The 25,623-nt window shown below is 50.2% G+C and overlaps 1 protein-coding gene across 3 annotated transcripts in view; it reads right to left on the bottom strand.

The window, feature by feature from the left end:
* ARHGAP39 (Rho GTPase activating protein 39) overlaps nucleotides 1–25,623 on the bottom strand; it is a 157,201-nt gene that overhangs the window by 61,170 nt on the left and 70,408 nt on the right. For all 3 annotated transcript variants that reach the window (XM_062570718.1, XM_062570720.1, XM_062570719.1), the window contains exon 2: nucleotides 10,080–10,514. In XM_062570718.1, coding sequence (XP_062426702.1) covers nucleotides 10,080–10,514 — 435 coding nt within the window. The remainder of the gene's footprint in view (nucleotides 1–10,079; nucleotides 10,515–25,623) is intronic.

Here is a 25,623-nt window from a genome sequence, read left to right as displayed (position 1 = left end):
CAGAGACCTGGAAAACCCCCGGGCAGCAGGTGCTGCAGAGACACTTATGTCATCGACCCACCTGTGCTCCAAGCCTAGCACGGTGGGTCTTCACAATGCCTTCAGAATAGAACACAAATTAAGAGAACTGTGAACAAAATTGTTTATTTTTCCATTCAGTTGAGGCCCAGAGAAATAGCCAAACATGCATTTTCTCTAATTCGAGGTTTAAGCCACCTTTCAAATCTCAGAGTTGCTGTTTTGGGCTCTGCAGGAAGAAAATGGCTGCTGTCTGCATGAGGGAGAAGAGTTTGTTTTGCAAAGCAGCACAGTTCAGCCGTGGAGCCATGCCCTGCTCTACTCGAGACACCTGACAGAGCCCATTAGCATCATGGCCCAGCCCCAGACAGCTCAGAAGCATCTCAGGAACTGGTTTGTAAAGGAATACCCCTCAGCTATTTCAGCTCAGCTGCACTTAATCCAGTAAGATTTAAGCACTGTGTTTTATCTTCTCCAGTATCACGCCAGACTTCACAACCCACAAGAAAAGTGTGAGTCTTCAGAAGCAACTTGGGCACAATTTCCCAGCAGATGGACCTTCAGTGAAGGACATCTTATTCGAAGAGCTGTGCGTGGCGGTGCAAGGAAAAGTCCCCTCATGGGTTGGAGAATGTACCCTGCCTGTCGGTTGAGCGTGGGCTTGTCACTTGCCCCGGTGAAGTGAGAGCAGTGGCCTGCTCAAAGCTCAGCCAAATCATCTGTGATAACCGCACGAGCTCCTCAGAGCAACCATCCTCCCTGACTCCCGCAGAAGCCATCTCCAAGGGTTTAGAGCAACCTGACAGAGAAGTGCTCGGTCACAACAGGAAAATTTGATGTGGATCAGTGACCACAGACACTTTCAGACAGGACACAAAAAAACAATGAGCTGCCATAAAACCTAATCCAAGTCCTGAGTGCAGCCTGCTCTGAGCACTGTACCATCGCTGACCACCGAGACAAGCCTGCTATTGAGAGCCTGAAGGTTAGCAGATGCTGGATCACCAAGTTGACCCAGCACTGCAAAGCTTCCTACCACACTGTCTCCCAAGTTGAATCCAGCTGCTGATTACAGCTATGTGCAAATCCTGTTTCACTACAGCAATGTAAGAAATGTAAGTCGAGCTTGCTTGGCAACAGCAAATTCCCAGAGGATGAAGGGGCTGACGGTGGCAAAAATTCCGTGGACGCAAGGGCCCAAGGCACTCATGAGTCCTGCGCTCCTCTTGCTGTGCTGTTGGCCCCACTGCCCTCGCAGCCTTTCCCCAGGCACCTATGCCTCTGCCCTGCCATGGCCATTGGTCTCTGGCCCTGGCAAGGCAAGGCCACGAGGGGTTCTGCTCCGCTTTGCCCACTGCTGCTTGGGATGCTTGAGAAATGGGTTCCCACCAGCCATCTCTACCTCTTCTGCAGCTGGGTGCTCCGCTTCCAACAGCTTCACGCACCGCAGTGTGTGGGTCATCTCCAAGTTCCGTTGCCCAAAATTGTCCACTTTCCCTGAACTTGCTTTGATCCCTAGACAAGTTGAAGAGGTAAAGAGTCAACAACCTTGTTGAAAAGATTATGAGACAAAGTTAGGAAGTTTTGAGCATGAGGCTGGACCAGATGACCTCCAGAGCTCCCTTCCAGCCTTGGTTACTCTACAAGAAACCAAATGAAGGACTGGAAAAACATATTTTTAAATTCTACCAAGGAGACTTTAACCATGTCTCAGCCATTAGTGGCACATTTACCCTGCCCTGCATGAACTCGCTTTCTAGATCTGTCCCCTCACAAACAAACCCCTGGTTAAACCTTCATTCTATGTAAACAAAGTGTTTGCATTCGTTATCTCCAATACATGAAGTGATGCTCAGGACGCAGATGTCTCCTTCATATCTCATGGTCGTTAGTGTTGCAGCTCCATTCCCCTTTGCTTTGCAATTGGGCAGCTGACGCTGATGTGCTCAGCAGCATTACAACTTTTTCATCAATGACCTGGATGAGGGGACGGAGTGCCTCCTCAGCAAGTTTGCTGATGATACCAAGCTGGGAGGAGTGGCTGACACACCTGAGGGCTGTGCTGCCATTCAGAGAGCCCTGGACAGGCTGGAGAGCTGGGCGGAGAGGAACCTCCTGAGGTTGAACAAGGGCAAGAGCAGAGGCCTGCACCTAGGGAGCCATAACCAACTGTAGGCACCAATACAAGCTAGGGGCTGAAGTACTGGAAAGCAGCTCTGCAGAGAAAGACCTGAGAGTGCTGGTGGATGACAGGTTGACCACGAGCCAGCAATGTGCCCTTGTGGCCAGGAAAGCTAATGGTCTCCTGGGGTGCATTAGGAAGAGTGTTGCCAGCAGGTCGAGGGAGGTGATCCTGCCCCTCTGCTCAGCCCTGGGGAGGCCTCATCTCGAGTCCTGTGTCCAGTTCTGGGCTCCCCAGGACAAGAGAGACATGGAGCTACTGAAGAGAGTCCTGCGTAGGGCTGCAAAGATGATCAGAGGGCTGGAGCCCCTGCCCTACGAGGAACGGCTGCGAGAGCTGGGCCTCTTCAGCCTGGGGAAGAGAAGGCTGAGGGGGGATCTGATCAATGTGTACAAGTACCTGAAGGGAGGGTGTCAAGGGGACGGGGACAAACTCTTTTCAGTTGTCCCGTGTGACAGGACAAGAGGCAATGGGCAGAAATTGAACCCCAGGAAGTTCCGCCTGACCGTGAGGGGGAATTTCTTCCCTGTGAGAGTGACGGAGCCATGGAACAGGTTGCCCAGAGAGGTTGTGGAGTCTCCTTCTCTGGGGATATTCAAAACCCACCTGGATGCAACCCTGTCTACCATGCTCTAGGTGACCCTGCTGAGCGGGGAGGTTGGACTAGATGATCTCCAGAGGTCTCTTCCAACTTTACTGATTCTATGATTCTATGAGTCTGTGATTTATGATCACCTCATTGGTCCCATAAGGCAGCAGGGCAGAAGATGAGCTTCTTAAACCATTTCAGCTGGTGCTCCCACACCCGTTGCTGGCCTTGGCCACGTCCTGTGCATGCGTCCCCTGCTCCCTGCCTGTGTTTGCTGCCCATGGCCTCCTGCGCAGGCACCCGGCAGCACTGCCTGGCGTGTGGGCCTGCTGCCCCACACCTGCTTCTCAGCAAAATCCCACACTCAGCACTCTTCCTTGGCAGAGCTGGAAGGTCAGCTCCTTCCAGAGCTGCTATTTATTAACAAGCAGGTAGCGAGCCAGCACCGGTGTCTACCATGCAGGGTGCAGGAGGGCCTCGAGGCAGCCCCATTGAACCTGCTTCTACCTTGCCCTCCCAGTCTCCTCCCCTAACTCCCAGCCCATCCCGCTGCCTCAATTTTGTTGCAGAAGATGGGAGGCACTGCTCCGTAATACCCACACGCAGAGATGACCCTGGACAGTTGCCCTTCCTGGTGTTCCAGGCATCAGCCCCAGCACGGAGTCCCTCTCTTGGGATGTGGGCAGCACAGCTCACCCCAACCATGGGGTCACCCCAAGATTGGTGCTTCCAGCAACGGTCACAACCGCCCAGCGCCCAGCAAGCCCTCCAGCAGTGTGCTGCAGGCTTGGCCACTCTGAGACCTTCTCCAACCGCTTCATTACTTGCTCTCCAACATGCACAAAGCATCACACCAGAGAGTGGCTTGCATATGGGTTAGTCTGCTAAGGTCACTCCGACAACAGCAAGGGGACAACTGACACTCCATGGAGGAAGACTAAAACAGAGCAAGAAAAGGGAATAGCAATGTGGCCTTTACCTCACTACCCACGATCATCAGCCTTGAGGCTGGCGTATATAAGCGCACCAAATCAAAGCTACTACCAAGATGGGTAGACAACCCTTCACCACCGAATTAGAGAAGTCACAGAGAGCAAGGCTGAACAGGCCTCGAGGGCTCACACAAGGTCATGCTCTTGCCCACCATCACTAAATACTTTGTCTCGGCCCACCTCGAGGCAGCAGGAGTACGTTCATGGGGGTATGTACTTCCACGCTTACAAGCAAAATGTGAGGCTGTAAATTCAAAAAGAAGAAAGTTGCTAAAGTCAAAAGAATATTTAAGCCCATATATAGAATGATAAGCTTGATCTAAATATTTAGATATCTACATAACTAAAGATCATTATATTCAAAACCATCTTTGAGTAACGGATTTTGATTTTAACCACTTACTTAAACTTTGAAGGAAGCTTCCGTGCAGAAATCCCGCACAACGCTTCCTAACCCATCTCCAGCTCTGCGGACATCTCCACTGCTCAGAACAGGCCCCCCTACAAGCCATGCAACACACGCAGGCTTCTGTTTGCTGGGGGTTAGCTTCACCTATAGGCCACTGAGAGCCAGAAATTCCTCTCTCTGGCCTCCGCTGAGCCGCTTCCTATTCACGCCTCCGGCAGAAACGGGCACTGTACTCACTGCCTCCTTTGGCAGGGGTTTTCAGGGCTTCAGATATTTCTAAGCACCCACAACCATGCCTGGTTTATCTGTTCTGTGATGTCCTACGTCTGAAGCAGCCGTGCTATGTTTCAGGGCTCAGGCAGGCAGAGAACAAGCATGTTATGTATAAATCTGTATTTTCTCATCTTGTTCCTCTAAGCTGCTAGTGGGCAGAAACCAACAATAAAAAGCAGAGAGCGCCTCAATCCTGAGAAGCTGAGGAGCTCAAGGCACAAATGCCTGGACTAGCTCTGCCCTTTGCAGCCACTATCACCACAATCAAAAATCAATTTTTAATTTGCACAGCTCATGTTTAGCTTGTCTGTGCTGGGCCCGAGAGCATCAGCCACTTCTAGAGATGAAATCTCTGCGTCACTGGAAGCTTTTGCTCAGAAGAGCATGGTAAGCTCTCCTTCCTTACCTGCCCTTCACTATAGAAACCTGGAAATCAGAGACGGATAAAAATCTATCCGGTCATCCAGGCTCCGCCACACCACAGCCCAGGCGCTGCAGGAGCTTCCTCCAGCCTCTCTGGCCACGGGCTTCCTCGACTCCAAGCAGCACCCTGCCTCTGCACCGATTGAGGCTGACGCTGCTGAAAGCCCTCGCTGTCGCGTCCCACACGGGTCCTAGTGCTCACTGCTCAGAAACCAGAGTTCCCAGCGCAGAAGCACTCTCTGCTGCACCCCCACTTCCACACTGCCCCACAGGGAGCAGCTGGCCAGCCCCAAAGCGATCCCCGGCTGCTGGAGCAGGCACCCCGGCGCGGCACCGCCAGCAGCTCGATGCAGCAGCGCCTGAACACCCCAGCCCCGCTCTGGGCTCCTTGCGCTTTCCAGCGACTCCTCTCCCAGCCACTGATGTGCTGCCGAGCATATTTAACCATTTCGCTGCCGATTCCTGTCTGCGTTACACTTGTGTGTGCACTGTAACAGCGTTCCTGTATCTTCACATTCCCCCAAGTTCTGCTAGAAATGCTGCATCTGCCAGGTTTGATCTACAACGCCTGAGTCAGCGGCAGCAAAAACTACACAAGCTCTGGTGGAAATGAGGCAGCTCCTCCAGCCGGAGCTCCCTGGTGCCACAGCCGGAGCTGGGAGATGTGAGGCAGCAGGAGCAAACCGTGTCCTCCACCACGGCGCCACAGCAGCATCCTCCCCCCTGACCCCACAGTTACCTCTGGTTCAGGAAATCTGTCCCTTAACAGTCCCAGTGACCCCTGTAGTCCCAGCAAAGCTTTTCAGGCCTTTCAGCATGCCCAGTCTGCTTCCCCAGGAGAGGAGGTCGGCAAGGGAATGCATTTTCCAGACATTAGTACACTTCTGCCAGGATGGGATGCTGACATGGGTTGTGCTGAGCTGAAGGAACAGGATCAGTTTCTTGTGTCACCTCCAGGGAGCCAGGTGGAAATTGCCCACTGAACAAGAATATCTGCTCCCTCTAGTGGCTTTTTTTTTTTTTTTTTTTTTTTTTTAAGTTAGGAGGTAAGTCCTGGCCACATCATGGCATTCCATGGCCCTGCGTTATCCCATGACTCATCTGCAGTTGTCCCAGCACTGTATGAAAATGTAGCCTTGAAGCATGGGCTCTGTTAATGGGCCACCAGAATTTAACCAAAAAAGCAAATGAGGGGAGAGGCCACCTTGCTGTGACCTTAGAGAAGTTGAAGGACCCGGCCAGGCCATGACCCAAACGTCTCTGAAGCAGACTGTAGTGGTCTGGGGGAGCTGTCAGTGAGAACCTCGTTCATGCTCACTATTTAGGGCGCCCTCAAGTTCCCATCCCATAGAGATGGGCAGAGCAGTTCTCCATCTCACAGGTAACATCTTAGATCTTCAGAAGTCAGATGGACACTGAATACATTTACACCTCCCCATCCTGCCCTTCCAAGCTAGAACATCAAAGTTCTTTAGTCTTAGTACTTGGTGTAGGTGTACAACCGCAGGAAGTGTTGCCTACAGCACAATGCCTCACTTGAACCCCGGATGATGTAGCAACTTTGTACTGTCTCCTGAAGGCCAGATTGCCACAGACAGAAAGGACATGCCAGCCTTCCAGCCTTCCAGAGCCCAGCAGAGCTCCCGTGAATCCCGTGGACCTGGTAATGCTTACGGCTCGCCTTCAGTCATGTGGTCAAGAGCACCGAGACTTTCATATTGAGGGGGATGCACTGAAATCCAGCAATCACGGGCCGCTATTCCAGAGGCCTGATCAGTTCACATAACCAAGCAAAGTCCCACAGCCTCGAGAAGACTCTGTGAGGATGAAGACAGACCACCTAGCCATAGCACTGGAGCCTGAGTGCATGTGCTGTTGAGAGCACTTCAGCTGCTGGGAACATTCCCAAAGCCATCACAAATGGTGGCAGGCAGCCAGGAGCGAACCCACCCCACAGTTTGCTTGTTTTCATCTGTTAGCAAAGCCAGCATAAGGTTTCTACAGGTTAAGCCTTTCTGTGTGGGAGTCCTGGTGTGGTCCTCGCTCCTCACACACCTCCCAGAAGCTTTGTATCCTGTTAATATGTCTGGATATCCAAAGCACTGGAAAAGGAGAGAGAATGTGTGGATGGAGGAAAAAGGGTTAATGAACAGCAATGTCCAAGCTAGCTTCTGCAGCCCAGTACGCTGGCAGAAAAACAAAGTGAGAACTGACAAATCCTGGGTACTGAAGCTAAAATAGAAAATGGATCTTCCCTCTTCTTCCAGAAAGCCACTGAGCACATACATGTTCTTGCAGCAAAGCACAGCACCATCTGTAAGAAGATCAAAATCCACCCATTCAGTCCCAGTTAACCCTTCAGGCTACTGCAGGAACAAGCTCCCATTTCCCTCAAAGCTTTCAGAAGCTGCAATTACACAGCCAGGAAAGGAACTAGAATACACTAGAACTAGAATTAAAATACAATTTTATGGAAAGAGCAGCCTGGGTGGAACAGGACTGAGCTGCATGGAGCTCTAGAGCAGGTATATGGGGCATGCTCAGAGCTACCACCAACACTGGCAGCAAGCACTACTCCATCACTGACATCAAGGTTCCTCACGAAGTTGCTATGAGACACTCAGAGAAGACTTAGAGATAGTGAGTTAAAAAAGAAAGAGAAAGAGAGAGAAGACAATGTTGCCAGGGTTAATTGGGACCACTGCAGTTCACAGACTGGGAACCAGGCCTCCCTGCTCTGATGTGCCAAACAGATCTCTTGCCCCGTTTTCATTTGCCAGCCATGAGATGAACTATCAGCCATCCCTGACAGTGCGGGGTGAAAAGCTCCTCCCTGGCGCTCGCAGCAGCAAAAATGGAAGCTGCAGGAGTAAATACCCACAAGAGAAACAGCATCCCTGAGCGTGGCCAGCCTGCTGAAAGACTGAGCGCTCTCCTGAGGGAGACGTGTCATGAAACAGCAACTGCGATATCAGGAACAAGCCCCAGCAATTGCAGTCCATGCCTCAAACTCCAGGTGCCAGCAGTGGTTGCTCCCACTCCCTATGCCCAGGGCAGCTTTCCTTGCTGATCCCAATTCAACCACCAGGAGATGGGACTCTGTCTCCCACAGCTCTGAAGGCAGCAAGTGCCAGGAACAGCCGAAAGGCACCATAAAGGCAGCACTTCATTTTTTTGGCATCATCCACATGGCCAGCGAGAAGAGAAGGGCAGGGCACATCGAGCAAGGCTGCAAATGCCAAAGGCTGAGAGGAAAGTAAGACTGCATTAGAAGGCAACAAAAAGCTTGCAAGCTCAGCAATGCTCAGCTGGAGGAAAAACGAGGAATTGGGCAATTCAGAAGGTATCGAGGAAACACGGCTGGGCGGGCTGGAGAGGTCTAGGGCAGCAGAGTGGCATCACGGAGCTGTGCAGGGAAAGCATTCGACACAGGGAGGAGAGGAGAGGTATGGGGCACCTGGCTCACATAGCGGGCATGTGGGCAAGCCAGAGTGGCAAAAGGGCCCCTGAGAAAGGACAAGCAATTTGAGTGTGATGGAAAGGAAGGATGCAAATATTAATTGGACAGCCCCAAATCCAGCAGCTACACTCTGTATGATCCAGGTCTGGAGTCCATTGGGTCCTGAAACCCTTCAAGAAAGGAATCCTTCTGCCATACCCATGCAGTGCCCAGCACAAAGAGGGAGGGGGAAAAATACATTCTTCTCCTCAGCTGCAACTAAATGAAACAAGCACAGAGAGGGGGAAGAATTATGGCTGTTCTGGAAGTTGGCAGTTTTGTTTGAAAAAAATGTTCCCATTCAGAAGGGAATCTGCACATTCCCCACAGAAATAGCAGTTGAGAATTTATGGGTTGCCAGATGCAGCCTGCACAAGTGGTCTCCAGTGGATGATGTTACTTTAGGTCACAAGCGAGAGGAAAAGGCGACAGGCCGGGAAGGGCAGGCTGCTGCCTGCAGCAGGCAAGGGCTCGGCAGTGTTGGCGGTGGGCAAACAAAGACGGGGGCCTCCGTTCAGTAGGTGACAGCACACCCTGAACACATGCCCCTAGGTCTGACCATGGTGGGCAGCGGTGTCTGTCTGCCATCGAAGCTCCCCAGGCAGCTCAGCCACCATCCATCTGGTTGAACATTGAAACCGGCTACTTTTCCAAACAGCACCTGCCTTGCAGGGAAGTATGCTGTCCACACACCCAGCATTTCTATCAGAGGATCTCCAAGAACCCTATCAGATTAAGTCTACCCTCATTCCACCAATGGGCTAAACATGCACACTGGCACAGATCTGTCTGAGGTCCCACATGAAAGCACCCGCTGAGCGGGGAATTCCTGTTCTGGTCCTGCATGGCAATGAGATCACCCAGCCGCCGTTTCTGCATGGGAACTACCAGGAAGCAGAACTAGTCACAGGTAGAAATTTATCTGCTGATTATTTGCAAGTGACACTGTTCAGACTGATGCATAGGAAGAAGATTTATAAACATTTTAAGAGGTACTGTTTAAGAAAATAAAAATATATTAAATAATGAACCGCCTGAACTGCAACTTGCAAGCCATAACAGCATGAAACAAAGTGCACAGAGCAGCAATGCATATGTGTCAGTATGCTGTTCACATCCTTTTAAAAGTGGACCTTAGAAACTGGGCACTGACTCACTGTTCAGTATGAAGCTTCTCCTAGAAGCTCCACAGACCAATGCAGACAACCCATAGGTGCAGCAGGAATCACAGTCTTGTTAGATTCAGGGAGAAATCTCATCCAAGGAAATTATTTAGAACTGTGCCACTTTGCAAAAAACAGGTATTTCACAAGCCAAGAAATTAGTTCTCTGATGGATCTTTTAGGAGAGCATATAAGTTACCCCTAACAAGGAGGAACACCTTTCAAAGATGATTATACCTCTTCATCCTGTTGGTGATCGCTTTATGGATAAGCAATCCCACTCTCTCTGACCAGACCCCATTCTCTGCAGAGACCCCATTCATAAGTAGGAGCCATCCTTAAAATACCTTTTCTCAACAAAGATCAAAAGCGGCAGGACAAGAGCTCCTATCTCTGCTCTTCCATAATAGCGGAAACGCGTCAGAGTATCTGCACTCGCATCGTACCAATTTACTGCAGCTACCCCGTCACTGAGCTAAGTTGCATGTGCCCGCGCCCATGATGTGCTGGCAGAGCCAGCTCTGCTTTTACCTTTCTGTTTCTTCTTTCACCACCGCATACTGAGTTGACTGACGGCTCGATCTTGTCTGGTCCTGCGCCTTCTCGCTGCCCTCCAGCTCCTGCTCCAAGGAGGAGCTGGTGCTGCCCTCCCTGCTGACATTACTGCTCCTCCCGGGGCTGTTCTCCGTGGAGGCTCTCGGTGACTCTGTGTTCTGCTTCAGGGTCTGCAGCTTGGCCAGGGGAATGATGTCGCAGTTCTGCGGCCGGTGCCACACCGTCCGCTGCGTGGTGGCATTGTAGTAGTAGAAGCGGGAGGTGTTGGGGTCGAAGAGCTCCCACCACTGGTTCTCGTTGGTGCGCTTGATCCGGACCCCAGCAGGTGGGTCCCACACGCACTCCCCCGTGATGAGGTTGGCATACATGCGCTCCCGCGTTCGAGGCTCTATGATTTCCACCCATTCCAGCCTGTGGGAGAACAAACAGAGGGAGAATTAGATGCTTGCAGTAAGCACACACATTATCTGGGGAGGCGGGATGGAGAAGACAGGGCGCTTGGGAGGGGACAGACAACACTTGCTTCCTCTCCTGTGCATGCTTGCACACTATGAGCCCCAGGCACTATTTACACTAAACGTGTAATTGCAAAGGCCTGAAAAACAGCCCCAAATTACAGCTTCCAGGAGAATTCAGCTGATCTGCAAGCCAGCTAAAATACCTTCTCAAGTTTCAGTTCACAGCATTCGCACCAGCTCACCGCTTCTGACTGCAAGCCCACCACATCTCATAACCTGAGCTCTCCAGGGCACAGACTCCTCTGCACCTCATTCAACATCTTGTTAGTACTTAAAATAAATGAAGGGAGTGAAGTGAAGGGTAGGGGGGAGGCAAGAAACCAGATGGAGAGAACCAAGCCTGAGGCACCAACCTGGAGATGAACTTACTTCCTGTGCAACAGAATGTCGCAGCCCTGTGCTGCGGCCCGGACAGCCAGGCCCGGCAGCATTTGTTCATTCGAGAGCTGCAGACGATGGTTACAACCTCCCTTCCACCTTCCAGGACACGACTTCAACATCTATTGCCAGCCCAAGAGCTCACAGGGTGAGCTGAATGGGGGACAGCCGTCTTCCTCGCAGGTCTAGCCCAGCTCGCGGTGGAGGCACTGGCCACTGAGCTGCTCCAACAACATCCCTTGCGTGGATCTCGATTTCCACACCTGTCGCTGCGCAAGCTCAGAGCTCTTCAGGAGCACATCCCGCCCCTGGTGCACGCTGGCCGACTGCCACCTTCCCCAAACTGCTCTCCCGGACGCACCTCAGCGCAGAGCGACCGGCTCGCGGCAGCGGAAACCACAGCGTGCAGCAACGCTGAAACCCGCCTGGGACTCGCCGCACCCTCCGGCTCCGGCTGCAAGAGCGGAGGGACTGGCACGCCGCTCCGTGTCCCCACGCTTTTATTAAGCGAGGAGTGAGCCTTATGGAGGGCTCTGCATAGGAAATTGAGATCCCCACCAAAGTACAGAGCAGAAAAGTTGGGTTGACCGACCATTCCCCCGCTCCTAGGGGACAGAGTGACGGACGGCTAGGCTACCCTGAGCCAAACTCACCGGCCCAGCTCAGAAGGCAGCTCCGTAAAAACGCAGCAAAGTAGGAGATGTCCATCACAATACGGGAAACTGATTTTAGAAATGCAGAAGAGGATTTAAGTAAGCTGCAATCCTGACGACCGCTGCAGACAATGGGAGCTAACCCACGTTTCGGCTTACCCCAAACGAAGCACGCGTTCCCTTTCGCTAATCCAGCCTGCGCTCAGGACTTAAACTGCTCAACTGCCAATCACATTTTACTCAAAATTCTTAATTTTTGTGTGGGTATAGGTAGAACGTTACAGAGACAGTCTTATTAACTATCTCTTACTTGAAATTTGTGCTCAGCTGCATTTACAGGTCAGAAAGCTTTTAAAAAAGGTTCAGAAATAGATACAGAAAAAACACCCTTCAGTATGCTGCCTAAGTGAAGCTTATCAAAGTATGTGGCATTTAAAATTGACGCATTAAGTTTAGTCAGAAAACTGACCCATCATAACTAACTGCCTTTCACGCCGAACGAGTCTCCTGTGGGATTTTCAGAAACGCCTAACTTGCTCAAGCGCTTTCAAAAAAAAAGTCCTAGGGGGGCACTTATCTGCCTCAAGGCAGCTGAACCTCTCTGAAAGGCTGGCACTATGCCCTTCAGGTCTTCTCGATTGGTAGATCTCATCTTCCGACTTGATTTAAATCACTGGACTGAGACAAAAGGAACAAGTTTTTCAAGTGCCAAAGGTTCTGAGCTTTGGGAAACAAATCTAAACTGAGAAAACATGTCAATCTCTACTTGACATATATAAAAAAAGGGTGGTAATTAAGGCCTTTCTGCAAAACAGAGACTAAAAGTACTGGCACTGGAGGAATAAGCCCCTGCCCCAGTAAGGCTGGGGGCTGATGTGCTGAAAAGCAGCTCTGCAGAGAAGGACCAGGGAGTGCTGGTGGCTGACAAGTTGACCATGAGCCAGCAACGTGCCCCTGTGGCCAAGAAGGTCAATAGTCTCCTGGCCTCGAGATGAGGCCTCACCAGGTCTGAGCAGAGGGGCAGCATCACCTCCCTCGACCTGCTGGCAACACTCTTCCTAATGAAACCCAGGAGACCATGGTCAACTTGACCAGGACCACCAGAACTCCTGGGTCTTCTCTGCAGAGCTGCTCTCCAGCCCCCAGCTTGGACTGGTGCTTAGGGTTATTTCTCTCTAGGCACAGGGCTCTGCACTTGCCCTTACTGAACCCCATCTCGAGAACTGTGTTCAGTTCTGGGCTGCCCAGTACAAGAGAGAGGTGGAGCTAGTGGAGAGAGCACAGCAAAGGGCTAGGGAGATGCGCTGGAGGCCTGGAGCGTGTCTCTTCTGAGGAGAGTCTGCGAGAGCTGGTCCTGTTTAGCCTGGAGCAGAGTGGGCTGAGAAGGGATCTTATCCATGTCTACAAACAGCTTGGTTTAAAATAACCTTCACAGGATAAAGGCAGCAGTTTCAGCAAAGCATCCTATCTGCCTACCAGAAAGATACTGTGCCATCTATGCCAAAGGAGGAATAAAAATCTTCCACGCACCCAGTCCAGCAGAGCCTAGAGATACCAGCCACCCCTTTCCCCGGACACTAAACGCAGACCCTTCTAAAATTTCCTGTCCCAGAATGGAAATTTCTGCCCTGTGCAGCCCAGAAGCACCTGGACAACCTGTGCATAAAGCTGAAAGAGAGCTGGAAGGACACCAGGCTCAGCCCAAGGCCCCTCTACAGTGAAGTGAAAGCACACGAGCTCCACACCTATCGCAGAGAAGCAAAACCAGTCCCACGCGGCTTGAAAAAGATGCAGGTCTATTTTGACCCTGCAAAACGAGACCATCAGTAACGCAGCTGGACTAAAACCAGACAGGATAAAAGCCTCCAGCACATTAAGGGAAAAAGTTAGTATGTTAAGAAAATATAAGACCTTTTGTCGCAGAGCCTTTAATTTCCTCTTAGTCTTCCCTGTGAATTATCAGGCTAATAACGCTGGGAAGTGCCGGCGCTACAGGTTCTCTCCCTCGACATCATTATTTTCCCTGCCTTTGGAGAAGAAGGATTTTAGGTTTAACAGTTCTCCTTTCTCCCCAGTCTTTTAATTTACTGGGGCTATTAATCAACTTACACAGCTCAATACGTTGCACCATCGTGAAACAACAGCTCAATAGCCGCGGGCCTCCTCCCGCAGCCCTTCGCTCCAGGATTGGCCACGGGCAGCAGAAAGGGAGAGCAGCAAAAGGCCTCCAAGAAACGCAGCGATCCGAGAGCCGCAACTGCAACGCAACCGTCTGATCTGCCTGAGAGTCCACCAAAACGCACGCGTCCCGAGGGGCTGCCCAGGGCCAATTTCTTTTCCCGGGACTGGTCTTGCCTTCTACAAAGCATGAGGGACCTTTCGGTTTTGAACCTCTATGAAGAGCTGAAAGCTGCTTGGCAACAAAACGCTTCTCCTCCTCCTCCCACATTTTTTTCTCATTTGCCCTTCGCTGACTACAAATTACCTTTATTTTATTACCTCTTGTACCAAAATAAAAAGCTATGTAACCGTCGCCCATCCTGGATGGGCTCTCTTTGCTGCGCCCCAGCAGGGATGTAACCTGCTGGGAAGCATTTCTGTAACCTTTATCACCTATTCCCACTCCTGTTCCCAATCTTACGCAAAACGCAGTAAGCTTTACCACAAACTTGTACTCATGTCAGAACAGGGAATATATAGAGCCAGCTCCCGCGGTGGTGGGGACTCTCTCCTGCTCCCCAGCAAGCTGAACGCCCACAGCAAAAACGTACCCGCAGCTCTCACCCGGCGGGCTAAATCCCTCCCTGCTGCTGGGAGTCACCCGGGGGGCTGCGACGTCCGTGTAAAATCAGGCCGTATATCCCTTCACCCTGCTGCATGGCTGCATGCTGACCCAACGCGAGCTTGACGGGACGGGCAGCGGGTCTTGCTCCAGCCACCGCCATGAGCTTTTGGAAAAACATCAGTGTTTCGGGGTTTTTTTTCCCCCCAGAGGGAATCCATGTGCAACCCTCAGGGCTAGAATTGTGCTTTCTGGCGTATTTGAGCATTGCTCAAGTGCCTAAAAGAGGGGACACGCGCAGCGCTTTCCAGGTGCTCAAACACCTTAGTGGTGAATGCAAAACGACAGCAGGGAGGATCGCGGGGAGGATCGCGGGTATGCGTGCAACGTGCTGCTGCCATTCAGCAAACGCAGCAGAGCTAATCTGCGCGCTGAGAGCGGGCTTGGCCCGGGGCTACCGTGGTTATTCACTGTATTAGCCAAAAGCCACTTTGCAGGGAGACGGGCTCCAGTAGCCAGACTCGCACCAAAGCAACGCGTGGTGCAGTAACCTAAATTTCATTAGCAGCTTGAGTACGGCCCCCTGAGACAGCGCACACCTTACGGCTGTTTCGTTAAGGGAATTTGTATTTGATGTACTGCAGCGAAGGGTCCTCCGGGCCGCTCAGGTTCGCAGAGCTGCCTGACCATCCTAAAGGAAAGGTCCTCATGGTGCTGGCCCTCTTTCCCCACTGCCCAGGAGAGGAGCTCAACCGATGCTCATGTTGGACTTTGGTACTTTGAGATGTCCAAAGGCAGCCGAAATGAACTCAGCCTCGCACGGACCCGATTTAACGCTGGAGAGGGACAGGGGATCAGAGACGCGCAGAGGAAGCTGCAAGAGGACAAGCGCCCACGTTGCCTTGCTGCTGGAGAAACGCTGCCAGCGGTGGCGAGCTGTCACAACGTCTTGCTGGCCGGGCCCTTCAGCCCCCCGTTTAAGCTATTTCCCCCCGTGCATCCCGCCACGTTTACCATCACGGCCCCAGTCGCTGCGTATTTAGTGCCTGACGGTGCTATCCCTAGGAAATCGCCAGAGCGTCAGGAGCCAGCAAAGCGCAGCACAGCGCGGAAACGAGCCCGCGGCGGGGAGACCCGCGCACGCTGCACCGGCTGTAGCGCTGCGCGCGCAGCGCGCCATCAGCTGGGCTTTAGAGCCAGGACTCATATGCATAGGTTAACGCGGCCTCAGCGAGCAAGCAGTCAACGCAGGTTTTCCTTGCTGACTGACCCCCCGCTCGATACTGCTCCTGCCTTGTCCAGGCGGCAGTTCAGAAAGCTTTTTTTCCATATCCCTCATGACACCACAGCAATTATGCCACGAGCCGATCCAATTACCAGATGCTTAAATTTCCAAGTATTTTACACTTAAAATGACTGCAAACGTATCGATAAGTATAGTTACAAGGGGAAAAAATAGCAACGCAAGCATCTTTCCCTAGGAGAGTGTAATGGGGTCAGGAGTCTCCATTGATTCTAGGTGCTCACGTCTCATTTGGAGCAAGCGGCATCAGCTTCGCCCAGCATCGGAGACTAAGGCGGTGACCATCCCAATCTCACTCCCATCGTTGGAATTAAAAAACAAAAAAACCCTTATACTATGCTGATTCAATTCTTAAACACTGATTCTGAGCAGGACAATTTGATTTATAATTCACATGTTATTTGCAGGAGCGTTTTATTTATAAAAATTGTTTCAGCCACCGGAAAGATGTGGTTCCTTGGTGTCAAACCTTAGAAAGCACAAGCTCATGAATACAGGAGAGGAACTGATATAGAACTGCTGAGCATCAGCAATGAAATAGTATTAACTTAGGGCAGAGAATAGCTAGCAGAATATCAAAGCGTTTGGGAGCTAAGGCTTGTTTCTGCACTAGTAATTTCAGTGCCAACGAGCATCTTTACAAAAATACATCACTAAACTGAAGGGTGCAATAGTTCTTCACTAACTGGCCTGACAGATTAAAAAATCAGTCTAGGGTAGTTGCATAGAGCTTAAGAAATCAGTGTAGGCTACCAAAGGCACAGAGCTTTTGGCTAGGGCAGCTGATGCTGGCAAAAAAGCTTCGAGTAGGATGGAGCTTCCCAAAATCCTGGCCGCTCCCCCCAAGCAGGAGCTACCCACTTACGGCACAGCTGCACGCACGCGCCGAGCGGGAGCGCGTTACCTGGGCCAGCAGCATGCCTAGGCAGCCACGCGGATGGGTGAGCTCCTAAAGTGGGGCACGTTCCCCCTCAAAACAACCACGGTGTAGCTTGTCTCCAGTCACCCGGTATCTGTCCCACCACCGGACCATGCAGGTCCTTGGGCATGGCTGTTCTGTGATGGGCACACAGTAATTTGAGTGCCTCCTACTCTTAGGGCAGACCACGCTAAATCAAACACCCGTGCGTACGCAGGGGCTAAAAGAGCAGTTGCTGCAGCACAGCTGACATGTAGTAATTTAAGCGTGTCTAAGCGCAGAATCCTCATCTCTTGGGAAGTGACCAAATTTCTGGTGCTATGAAATCAGCCATTAATTGCTCAAGAAACCACTGCTATTGGGTACCTCTGTACCATGTGAAAGGGGCAGCTCTAATCAAGGTCCTTCCAGCTCAGTAAACTATTCCCCTGCTTTTTTATTAAAACAGACAAAGCCTGTCAAAGTAGTATGTAAGAGAAAAGTAGATGCAAGAGAAAAGTGTGGCCTCCAAGAGCATTACTTGTTCATGTGAGCAAGATACAGAAACCATGTGTGACGCCAGCACAGGGCCTGACCTCCGCTCATCTTGAGCGCCAGAGCACTGGACCAGGTTGCCCAGAGAGGTTGTGGAGTCTCCTTCTCTGGAGATATTCAAGGCCTGCCTGGACATGACCCTGTCCAACGTGCTGTAGGTGACCCTGCTCAAGGGGAGGGGTTGGACTAGATGATCTCCAGAGGAGAACAAATGGCTGTTTAAAAAGTCCACAAAACTATCACCTGATACTGCTGCTTGCTCTGCTCCTTGCACTTTCCCCTCTGCAAAAGCTTGTGCGTGGAAGAGTGAACAGGGGACAACGGCCTGGATGTGCTCCCCGGGCAGATACTGAAGGGATCCAACCCTTGCTGTGTGTGGGACATAACTCTTCATTGGAAGATCATGCAACAAAAGGGCTCAAAAGACACCCGTCTGTTCCCCCGTCCCTGTTCCCCAGGGTCACCCACCGGCTCCTCATGCCCCTATCAGTCCGTAGGCGTCACGCAGTCTCTGGATCACTCTAAATGCTAGCCTTTAAAACCACTAAGCAACACGGGGAGCAAACTCCAGGAAAAAACATCCAGAGAAGAGCTTTGTTTGCTTGGCCGTAGGAGCTTCTTCTATTCATGAATAAGCTGCTTCTGTTAACGATGCTTTTATGGTTCTGGGAAAAACAATACCAACTGGCCACAGCCTGTGTACAAAATGGACTTTTTGTTGCTTTTTCATGCTAATAAGTTCACTGAAGTCTTATCATCCCCGGAAATCATGAACACATTACCCAGCAGGAGAGCCTCACAGCTAACATCGCCGCTGTGTTTGCCTGCCAATTCCTACCAAATGGAAGTTTTGCTTTTCCGTTTTGAGCCGTAAGGTCCAGAATCCCGCTCGCCTTGGAACACGGTCCCCGCTTCACCGCGGTGGAGCCTGCAGTGTAAACAGACCACCCGCGACCTGGAAAACAATGCTTGTTAACTTCTCCTGACAGCCTCATAATACGCGCCATGCCGTAACACTATTCCTGGTGGCTGGCGCTGCGCGAGTTATATAACGTCTAATCTTCGCAGCGTAAGCCTGGTGACCTTCCCCTGACATTGCAACGGAAGTCAAATCCCTTTCCCATCAAAGGAGCGCAGCATTAATGCATGCAGTGGATGGCTCCTGCCTGCTCCAGCAGGCTTTTGCTTGTTGGTTTTTATTTGAAAGAGATGAGCAAAGACTCAGGCCAATATATAAAAAAATTCGCTTTGATATATAGGTTTATTATTTCCTAAGGTGGCTTCAGAGTTCAATCTCTGCCTTGTCAGCACTCTCCCCCTTGCTGAAATTACTGCAGATACCGACATGTCAGAACAGAGCAGAGGTCTCTGTTTTCTCCCACTGTCCCGAAATAGCTATTGCCTAGCAGGGGATGCATGCTGCAGGCAGTCACGTGCTAGATTTCTTTCCAGATCTTTAAGAGCTGCAAATTTTCGGGGATTTATGTAGTTACAGATCAAGGCCAGGATCAGCTGGAGTATCAGGTTGGGTCTTGAGTTCTGATCTGGTCTAGCATTTCTGACTGTCTCCCTATATGCTTATGGGGACGTCGCTACGGCAGCTGCAGAGTAGCTCTCCTGTTTATAAAGAAGAGCTGCATACAAGCCTCATACTAAGAACATCACTAACACCAAAGGATCATTTTGATCTTAGCATAACGCTTGCTATTTTGTTATGCAGTAACCACAACTGTGCCGAGAGCAGAGAGCATGGATGCAAAGTTCTGCAGGTCCCTCAGCACCTGTAACAGATGCTGGGAGAACCACAGCCACCAACTGTCTTGGCTCTGCTTCAGGAGAGGCAGGTCCCAGACTCTGCCTGGAGTGTTTCCTTTTGACTCCTTCCCTGTCTACAGCTACCCACTGAGCTACAGTAACCTGAAATATCTTCAGACTACGTGTCAGCACTGATACAGATTAAAAAAAAAATATGGGAGATATGCAACTAACCATTTCCCAGAAAACTCCAGAGGTCTACCAGTCCATTTGTACCATAACATGTTGTCTAGCTCAGGAGTAGCTAGAGACTAACCCTCAACATCCAGAGATTTCGCCTAGTCCAAAAGGCAGCAGCATAACCTGCATGGTAAAGTTTGAAGTGATGCAGAAGCATTGATAAGTACAGCTGAAGGTGACTAGTCTCACCTTGTCTGCTTTAGGCATCCAACAAGATCAAAATCTGTGTACTGTCTGCTTCACGGAATCAAAACTTTGCTTTTGGATGACTGATCTTTGTTTAAAAAAGAATCAATTACACAGAAACCGATTCCTAAACTTACAGCTTTGGTACCTTTGAGGTGGCTTTCCAAAAGGAATCGGGTATTCCAGGAGATCAGTCCTCAGAACATAATCAGTAAAACTCAGAACATCAAACTTTTGCAAGCAGCCAGGTCCTTGAGTGTTTACTAACTACTCATAGCATTTCCTGATTAAAGCCATATTCTTTTTCATAAAAAGCCATTTCCAATTAATCTGAGTAGGTGGGATACAAAGGAACCATAGAAAAAAGAAAAAAAGCATAAAAACAAAGCACCAGAAATTCCAAGCTAATTTACGAAACCCGGAAAAGGCAAGAACTAATACCAAATATAAGGATCAGATTGAGATGCAGGGCCCACTTCAGACCGCTACAGCATGTTGAAGTCTATGACAAGGACTCAGGAGCTCCTACGGGAGGGGGCTCCTGTAATCCCAGACTAACTGTATCATTGACAGTCATGACCAGACAACACGGTTCCAGTCATGGCATCATTGCTCTATTTCCAGTGTCACCCCAGTTTGTTGGACTGGTGCTAACTCTTCTCCTTCTGGCCTTTCCTGGGGAAAAGTCTCTCCTAGCCTGCCAGCAGACCAGTGCAAGCAGGAGACACAGTAACTAAGCAAAGACCCTCACTAGAGGGCAAATCATCTTGCCCTCTAGTACAAGTTTAACTAAGCCTTCTTGTCATGGGCTTGCAGCTGGTGACATTCAGGAATAGCTTCTGTGCAGTCTTCTAGTACCAGCCTAACCAACCAAGTTCTTATACAAGAATCAGGACGTAGATTGGAGAGCCTCCTCCGAGGCTTTGCGCCGCTTCTAGTACATCTCAAACATTCCTTGTCCATCATCTCGTTGTGCTGTCACTCCCCACCATCACTGAAGTCAACTGAGGTAAAACCCAGGGCAGGTACAGTTGGAGGGACAGATGCCATTTCTCAAGAAAGAAGAGGTACTAATACACACAGTATTTGACCACTCTCTTCCCTACCGCTTATACGTCATAATCTTTTAGATTAGATTAGGAGCTTCAGGGAGAAACATTAAGGAAGTCTCCTGTACAAGCATCAGAACCTATTCTACTCAAAGGATCCCCAGACATTTTGTATTTGTTGGAGGGGAAGGCAGGCTGCTTTTCATCTTTTTAGAGTTAGATTTGAGCTACACTGAGCATACAGATGTGCTTCATTACTATGTTCCCTGATAACTTTTGGCTCTTCAGGGCCCTGTGCCTTTCTGCTGCAGTTGCTGTATTCAGTCTCCTAGACGCCTGGGCAGAACTGCCCCAAATTACTTCTTGCCTTTTGGAGAAGGTACACTGAGAAGTCTTGAGACTCGCTGAGAAGAACTTCCCTTCCCTCACACACATACTTCAGCTTTGGAGGAGGCTTTAAACGATTACTGCCATGATGGAAGCTCAGTTAAGGAGCACTCTGAGCCATCCTGAGCTTCTAGCAATTCAGTGTCCTGCTTTGGCTTCCCAGCCCAGGGCCGTTTCTCCTCCTCTCACACTACTTGGGCTTTCAGAGCTGGTGACAAACAATCCCCATGACCAGATGAGCATAGTTGAATCATGCTGCAATAATTCCTAAGTAAATTAATCCTCGTGCTGAGGGTGATGTAGGGGTCCTGGTCAGACAGGCTCTTCAGTGCTCTCCTTGGCAGGCTGTGGGTACGAAGGAGAGCGCGTGGGATGCTCCTCAAGCAGCAGGATATGATGGATTATGCCTGTTCACAGTCCCACCTCCACAGACCCCGGGTCTCTCAAATCTCCAGCATGCTACACACTATTGCTGGAGAATTACTGCCCTAGAAAATACTTCTGGGTCCTGAAACAGAGTGATCAATGACTAAGAAAGATCTGAAAGACAAGATGAAACTCTTGCCCCCAGGCTCGTAAGTCTAACTTGGTACCTACAGCTTTCACTTCTGATAGGAAATTGAATAAAATGATGTTTCAGGAAATGTAACTTCAGTTCTCCACCCACAGGTGCGCTGGAGGAGGAGAGCACACTGCGAGATAGGGCCACAGTACAAAAACATATAAATAACTTTGAGTTGCACAACAACCGCCTACTCTGTTCAGAAATGAAAAAAAAACAAAAAACAAAAAACAAAAACCATACTCCGTCTCTAGCAGGGCAGTCCAAGCCATAGTGACCTGCACCAGAAAAGGGACCCGGAAAACAAGCCGGAGAAGTCCGGGCTCTCGGCTAGCAGAAGCATCCGTGCACGAACGTTGTCTGTGTATAAAACTGCAGTGCCTGGACAGCAAGACGTGCTGTGCTAGAGAGCTCCCGACTGACAGCTCCCACCGCAGCCCCAAGACCCGCGTCACAGCAAGGAAACAGCGTACAAAATGAGTTTTCCAGCCGTGTGGGATGGATACGGCTGCCTCATACGAATGGGGGGCGGCAGCTCTCAGAGAGGGGCCCAGAACAGGTCCAGGAAAAGGGAGAGGGGCATGGAAACCTCTGGGTGACACCCTTTATGCACAGGCTGCTGCATCCTCGCAGCCACCTCCCTTTCCATTCAAAGGCAGAACAGCCTGGTGACAGCTACAGCATTTGCACAGAAAACTGTGGTATATTGTAGTTGTCTTAAGGGAATTTGGCAGCTGAAAACAAGAGGCGGGACCACGTGGATTGCTTGGCTCTCTGCAAATCGTCTGCAAGCCGGGTTAGAAGATGCCGTTTCAGACATCCCTGCTCACACAGCTGCTCTGGAAGAGGTACGCTCAAGAAGGGGCAATATGGTGCAGCAGAGCCTACTGGGTCTGCACTAAACTTCCTCTGAGTCACCTGGTGCGCTTTCTTTTCTGTAGATACCAACATGAGATTAGCAGCTCAAAAATAATTTGCAAGCTGCCCTGTATACACCACGTAATTCCTGGCCCTGGATGAACTGGGACAACACGTATATAGACACACACTTGCTGCTGGCAGTTCCCTTGCAATGCTTTCCGAGAAAGCTTCTAAGCCACTTGCTCCTCAAGACACCATTTCTCGCCCAGCACTTCCAGAAGCACTTCCTCCGTGGAGGAGTAATTTTGCATAGGACTGAGCCTCCCAGCTCTCCCTGCCAGTTTTACACTGGTAACTACAGCTGCTGCCAGCTCCTTCATTTTCTGACAGGCTGCCGAAAGAGATACCTGGAGAACCTGAAACACCACTTTTAAATATTAATATTACAATCACTATGGGAACTGCAGAGTTCCTGCGGAAGGCTTTGCCTCTTTGCAAAGGTCTGTTCAGGCAACGAAGGACCAGGGCGAAAGAAATTAGCCTTCCCTCGTCACGGGCGAGCTCTAAGAAAAAGCTTGTAAAACATGCAGAATCCAATGCAAGGAACAAACCCAGGTTTTGCCATTTACTAACGATTTACTGCTAATGCTGCACGCCTGCTTCATGGGCAGAGGCCGCCTTGCCCAGCACCAGCAGGGTGAGGGACACATATAGCCCATGGATCAAGCGGAAGCAGCCAGGCAATAGGATCGTTTAAACGTGCCTCCTTGCCCACATCGTGATAGCCGATGCCACAGCACGACGCGCAGCAGCTGACGCCGAAGGAAGAGCGCGCTGACATTTTCCAGTTTCCAATGAACCAAACACAACCTCAAAATTCCCAAACCAAGGGGGGGGGGGAAGGCCTGCTGGAATGTCCCACCCCCCCTGGGAATCAAAGGCACTAAGATTTGGGCCAAGATGCAGTGCAGAAGATCTGAGGCTTAGCAACAAGGAACTAAAAAAGGCAGTTCCTAAAAAGAGGCAGCAGGCTGCCCCACAAGTATTTCTGCTTAGAGATGCTCCCCCAGAGCTTTCCCCAGCTCTTTGCTTTCGAGTCCAGATAAAGCAGCATATAACATCATCTCGTTTGATCTCACTGGCTGATCTAACCGCCTCGCTCATTCCAACCAGCGCTAATCCAGCTTGACTAGACGAACCCAAGCAGCCTCCTGAACTTCAGTCTCTCTCAAACCAAATACTTCACTGTATATACAACATACATGTCCTGGCAGCAAGATGAGAGTAGGTAGTTTCCATTTCTATCTTCTCCCTGTTCCCATAGAAACTAAACTAAAATGGAGACAGTAAAAGAAAATTAAAGCTTCAATAAAGGAATTCTGCTAGGAATTGGTGTGTGAGCGGGTGCGTGTTGGACGTGGGGGAGAAAGAAACAGCCAAAGATAAGGCCATAGTAGAAAGACTAAATTCAGCTATGAGGGATGCTCCCACATTAAAGTCTTTCTTTATTGGGAATAATATTGAATAAATAGGCTATGCCAAACAGATGTCAAAAAAACCCTTTAAATTTCATAGATGAAATGAATAGCAACAAGCTGGTCACGGGTCATGCGTTTAGGATCTATATGTTGAGGTGGTAACACAGTCAGCCTGGATTCCAGAAGCGCTGCCCTGTTGCCACCTTCCCTAGCTCAAGCGAGAGGAGTTACTGGAGAGGAGTAACAGGACAGGAGCCATGTCACTGTGCAAGTCCGCTGGGTGCTCACATCTTGCATGCTTGTGCCACCGCAGTCATCTCACTTAAAAAATACAAGTTAGACCTAGGAAAGGGTACAGAGGAGGGCGACCAGGACTGTCTGGAATGCAGAAGTCCCAAAGGAGAATAAAGTATAGCCAAAGATTATTTTAGATTGGCAAAGACACTGTTGAAAGTACAGTTTCCCATTATACCTAATTTGGGCTAACGCTGGGTATCACTCCTCTGGCCCCAAATTCCCACCCTGAGCACTGAGCTGATTTAGGGCAATGCAGCACCCAACACACCCAAAGAAGAGTTCTCCCCTCAGATCAACAGCCCTGCAAATGGATTCACCCCGCAGCCCCAGTCAGCAGATTTAATGCAAAGAGGAGAAGGTGTACGCAGCCAGGGGCAGCAGCGCTCTGCCTTCAGCACTGCTTTATCTGCAGCGAGAGACTGTACTCAGAAAGCAGAAAAAGAGTAATACAAAGACGGGGAACAGGAAACAATTGTTCATTTTCTCAGGATGCATTTTACTGGTTGCTCTGTAGTTACCAGGCAGTAGGTTTAAAGGACAACTAAAGGAAATTACTTTTCATAGCACATAATTAAACTGCGGAATTTATTCAGCAATGAAGCCAAAAAACATAAATAGGTTCAAAAGAGAAGTAGACAAGTTCAAGGAGGACAAGTCCACTGGTAGCTATTAAATAGGCTATTCCAGATGTAGCCTCCAAGGTTAGGAAATCCCCAAGCTGCTGAGTGCCAGAAGCAGCAAGGTACTTGGGGAAAGAGTCATTCTACTTTGCCCCTGACATGTGGCTTGAAGGTTGCTTGGTGCTATTGCCCCAGCAGGATACCAGGCTAGAGAGGAGGGGATGGTTTTGCCATGTGGTCACGTTGATGGCACACGGAAAGGGAGACACTGAAGCAAGATGGGTTAAGACTGCCAGCTTAATCCAGTTCAGAGAAATAGGAGCCACTTGCACTGGACAGATGAGGGAAATTATCAGAGCCGAGTCGAGTGGGAGACTGAGAAAGAGATGGTCTCCTTCGGGATCCTGGAGGACCTATCTTCCTTCCTAGGATTTCCAAAGAGAGCTCAGCCTGTTTGGGAGAGGTGGCTGGCAAATGGCACAGATGTCTGTCCTGCTCCAAAGGAATGTATCTGGGACTCGATGATTCGTTCGTGTGCTTCAAGACCTTCATCACATGCAGCAGATGTTCAACATGAATGCCCTTATGGGGTGGAAAAGACAACCTCAACCATACCTTGCTGATGAACTCCATCTGACTTGGACCATTTCTGCCCTCATGGGCGTGGATTTCGGGCCAAAGCGTTTCCATAGCTCATGCTTCAGAATTAGCCAAGGTCAACACCTTTTCAATTGCACCTTAGATTTTCTCCAACAGCCAAGAGCTTTATGGGCTGCCTCGTGAGGAGAAACTTGGGAATGGCGCCACCGACGTCCCTTCTCGAGACACACTATGCAGGACACAACCCTTCCACCATAGATGCTGGCACTGAAGGAGGGTGAAGCTCCCCTTCCTTGCTGCCATCCGACAATTCGTTTTGCATCAATGACTTTGGAATCACTAACATTGCTTCTAGCCTGGAGGACAGGGAAAAGACAGCAGCTTGCCCGCAAAAACCC

This window comes from Rhea pennata, chromosome 2 (genome assembly GCF_028389875.1).
Source record: "Rhea pennata isolate bPtePen1 chromosome 2, bPtePen1.pri, whole genome shotgun sequence".
Taxonomy (NCBI): Eukaryota; Metazoa; Chordata; class Aves; order Rheiformes; family Rheidae; genus Rhea; species Rhea pennata.
This window is presented reverse-complemented; position numbering and strand designations above follow the sequence as displayed.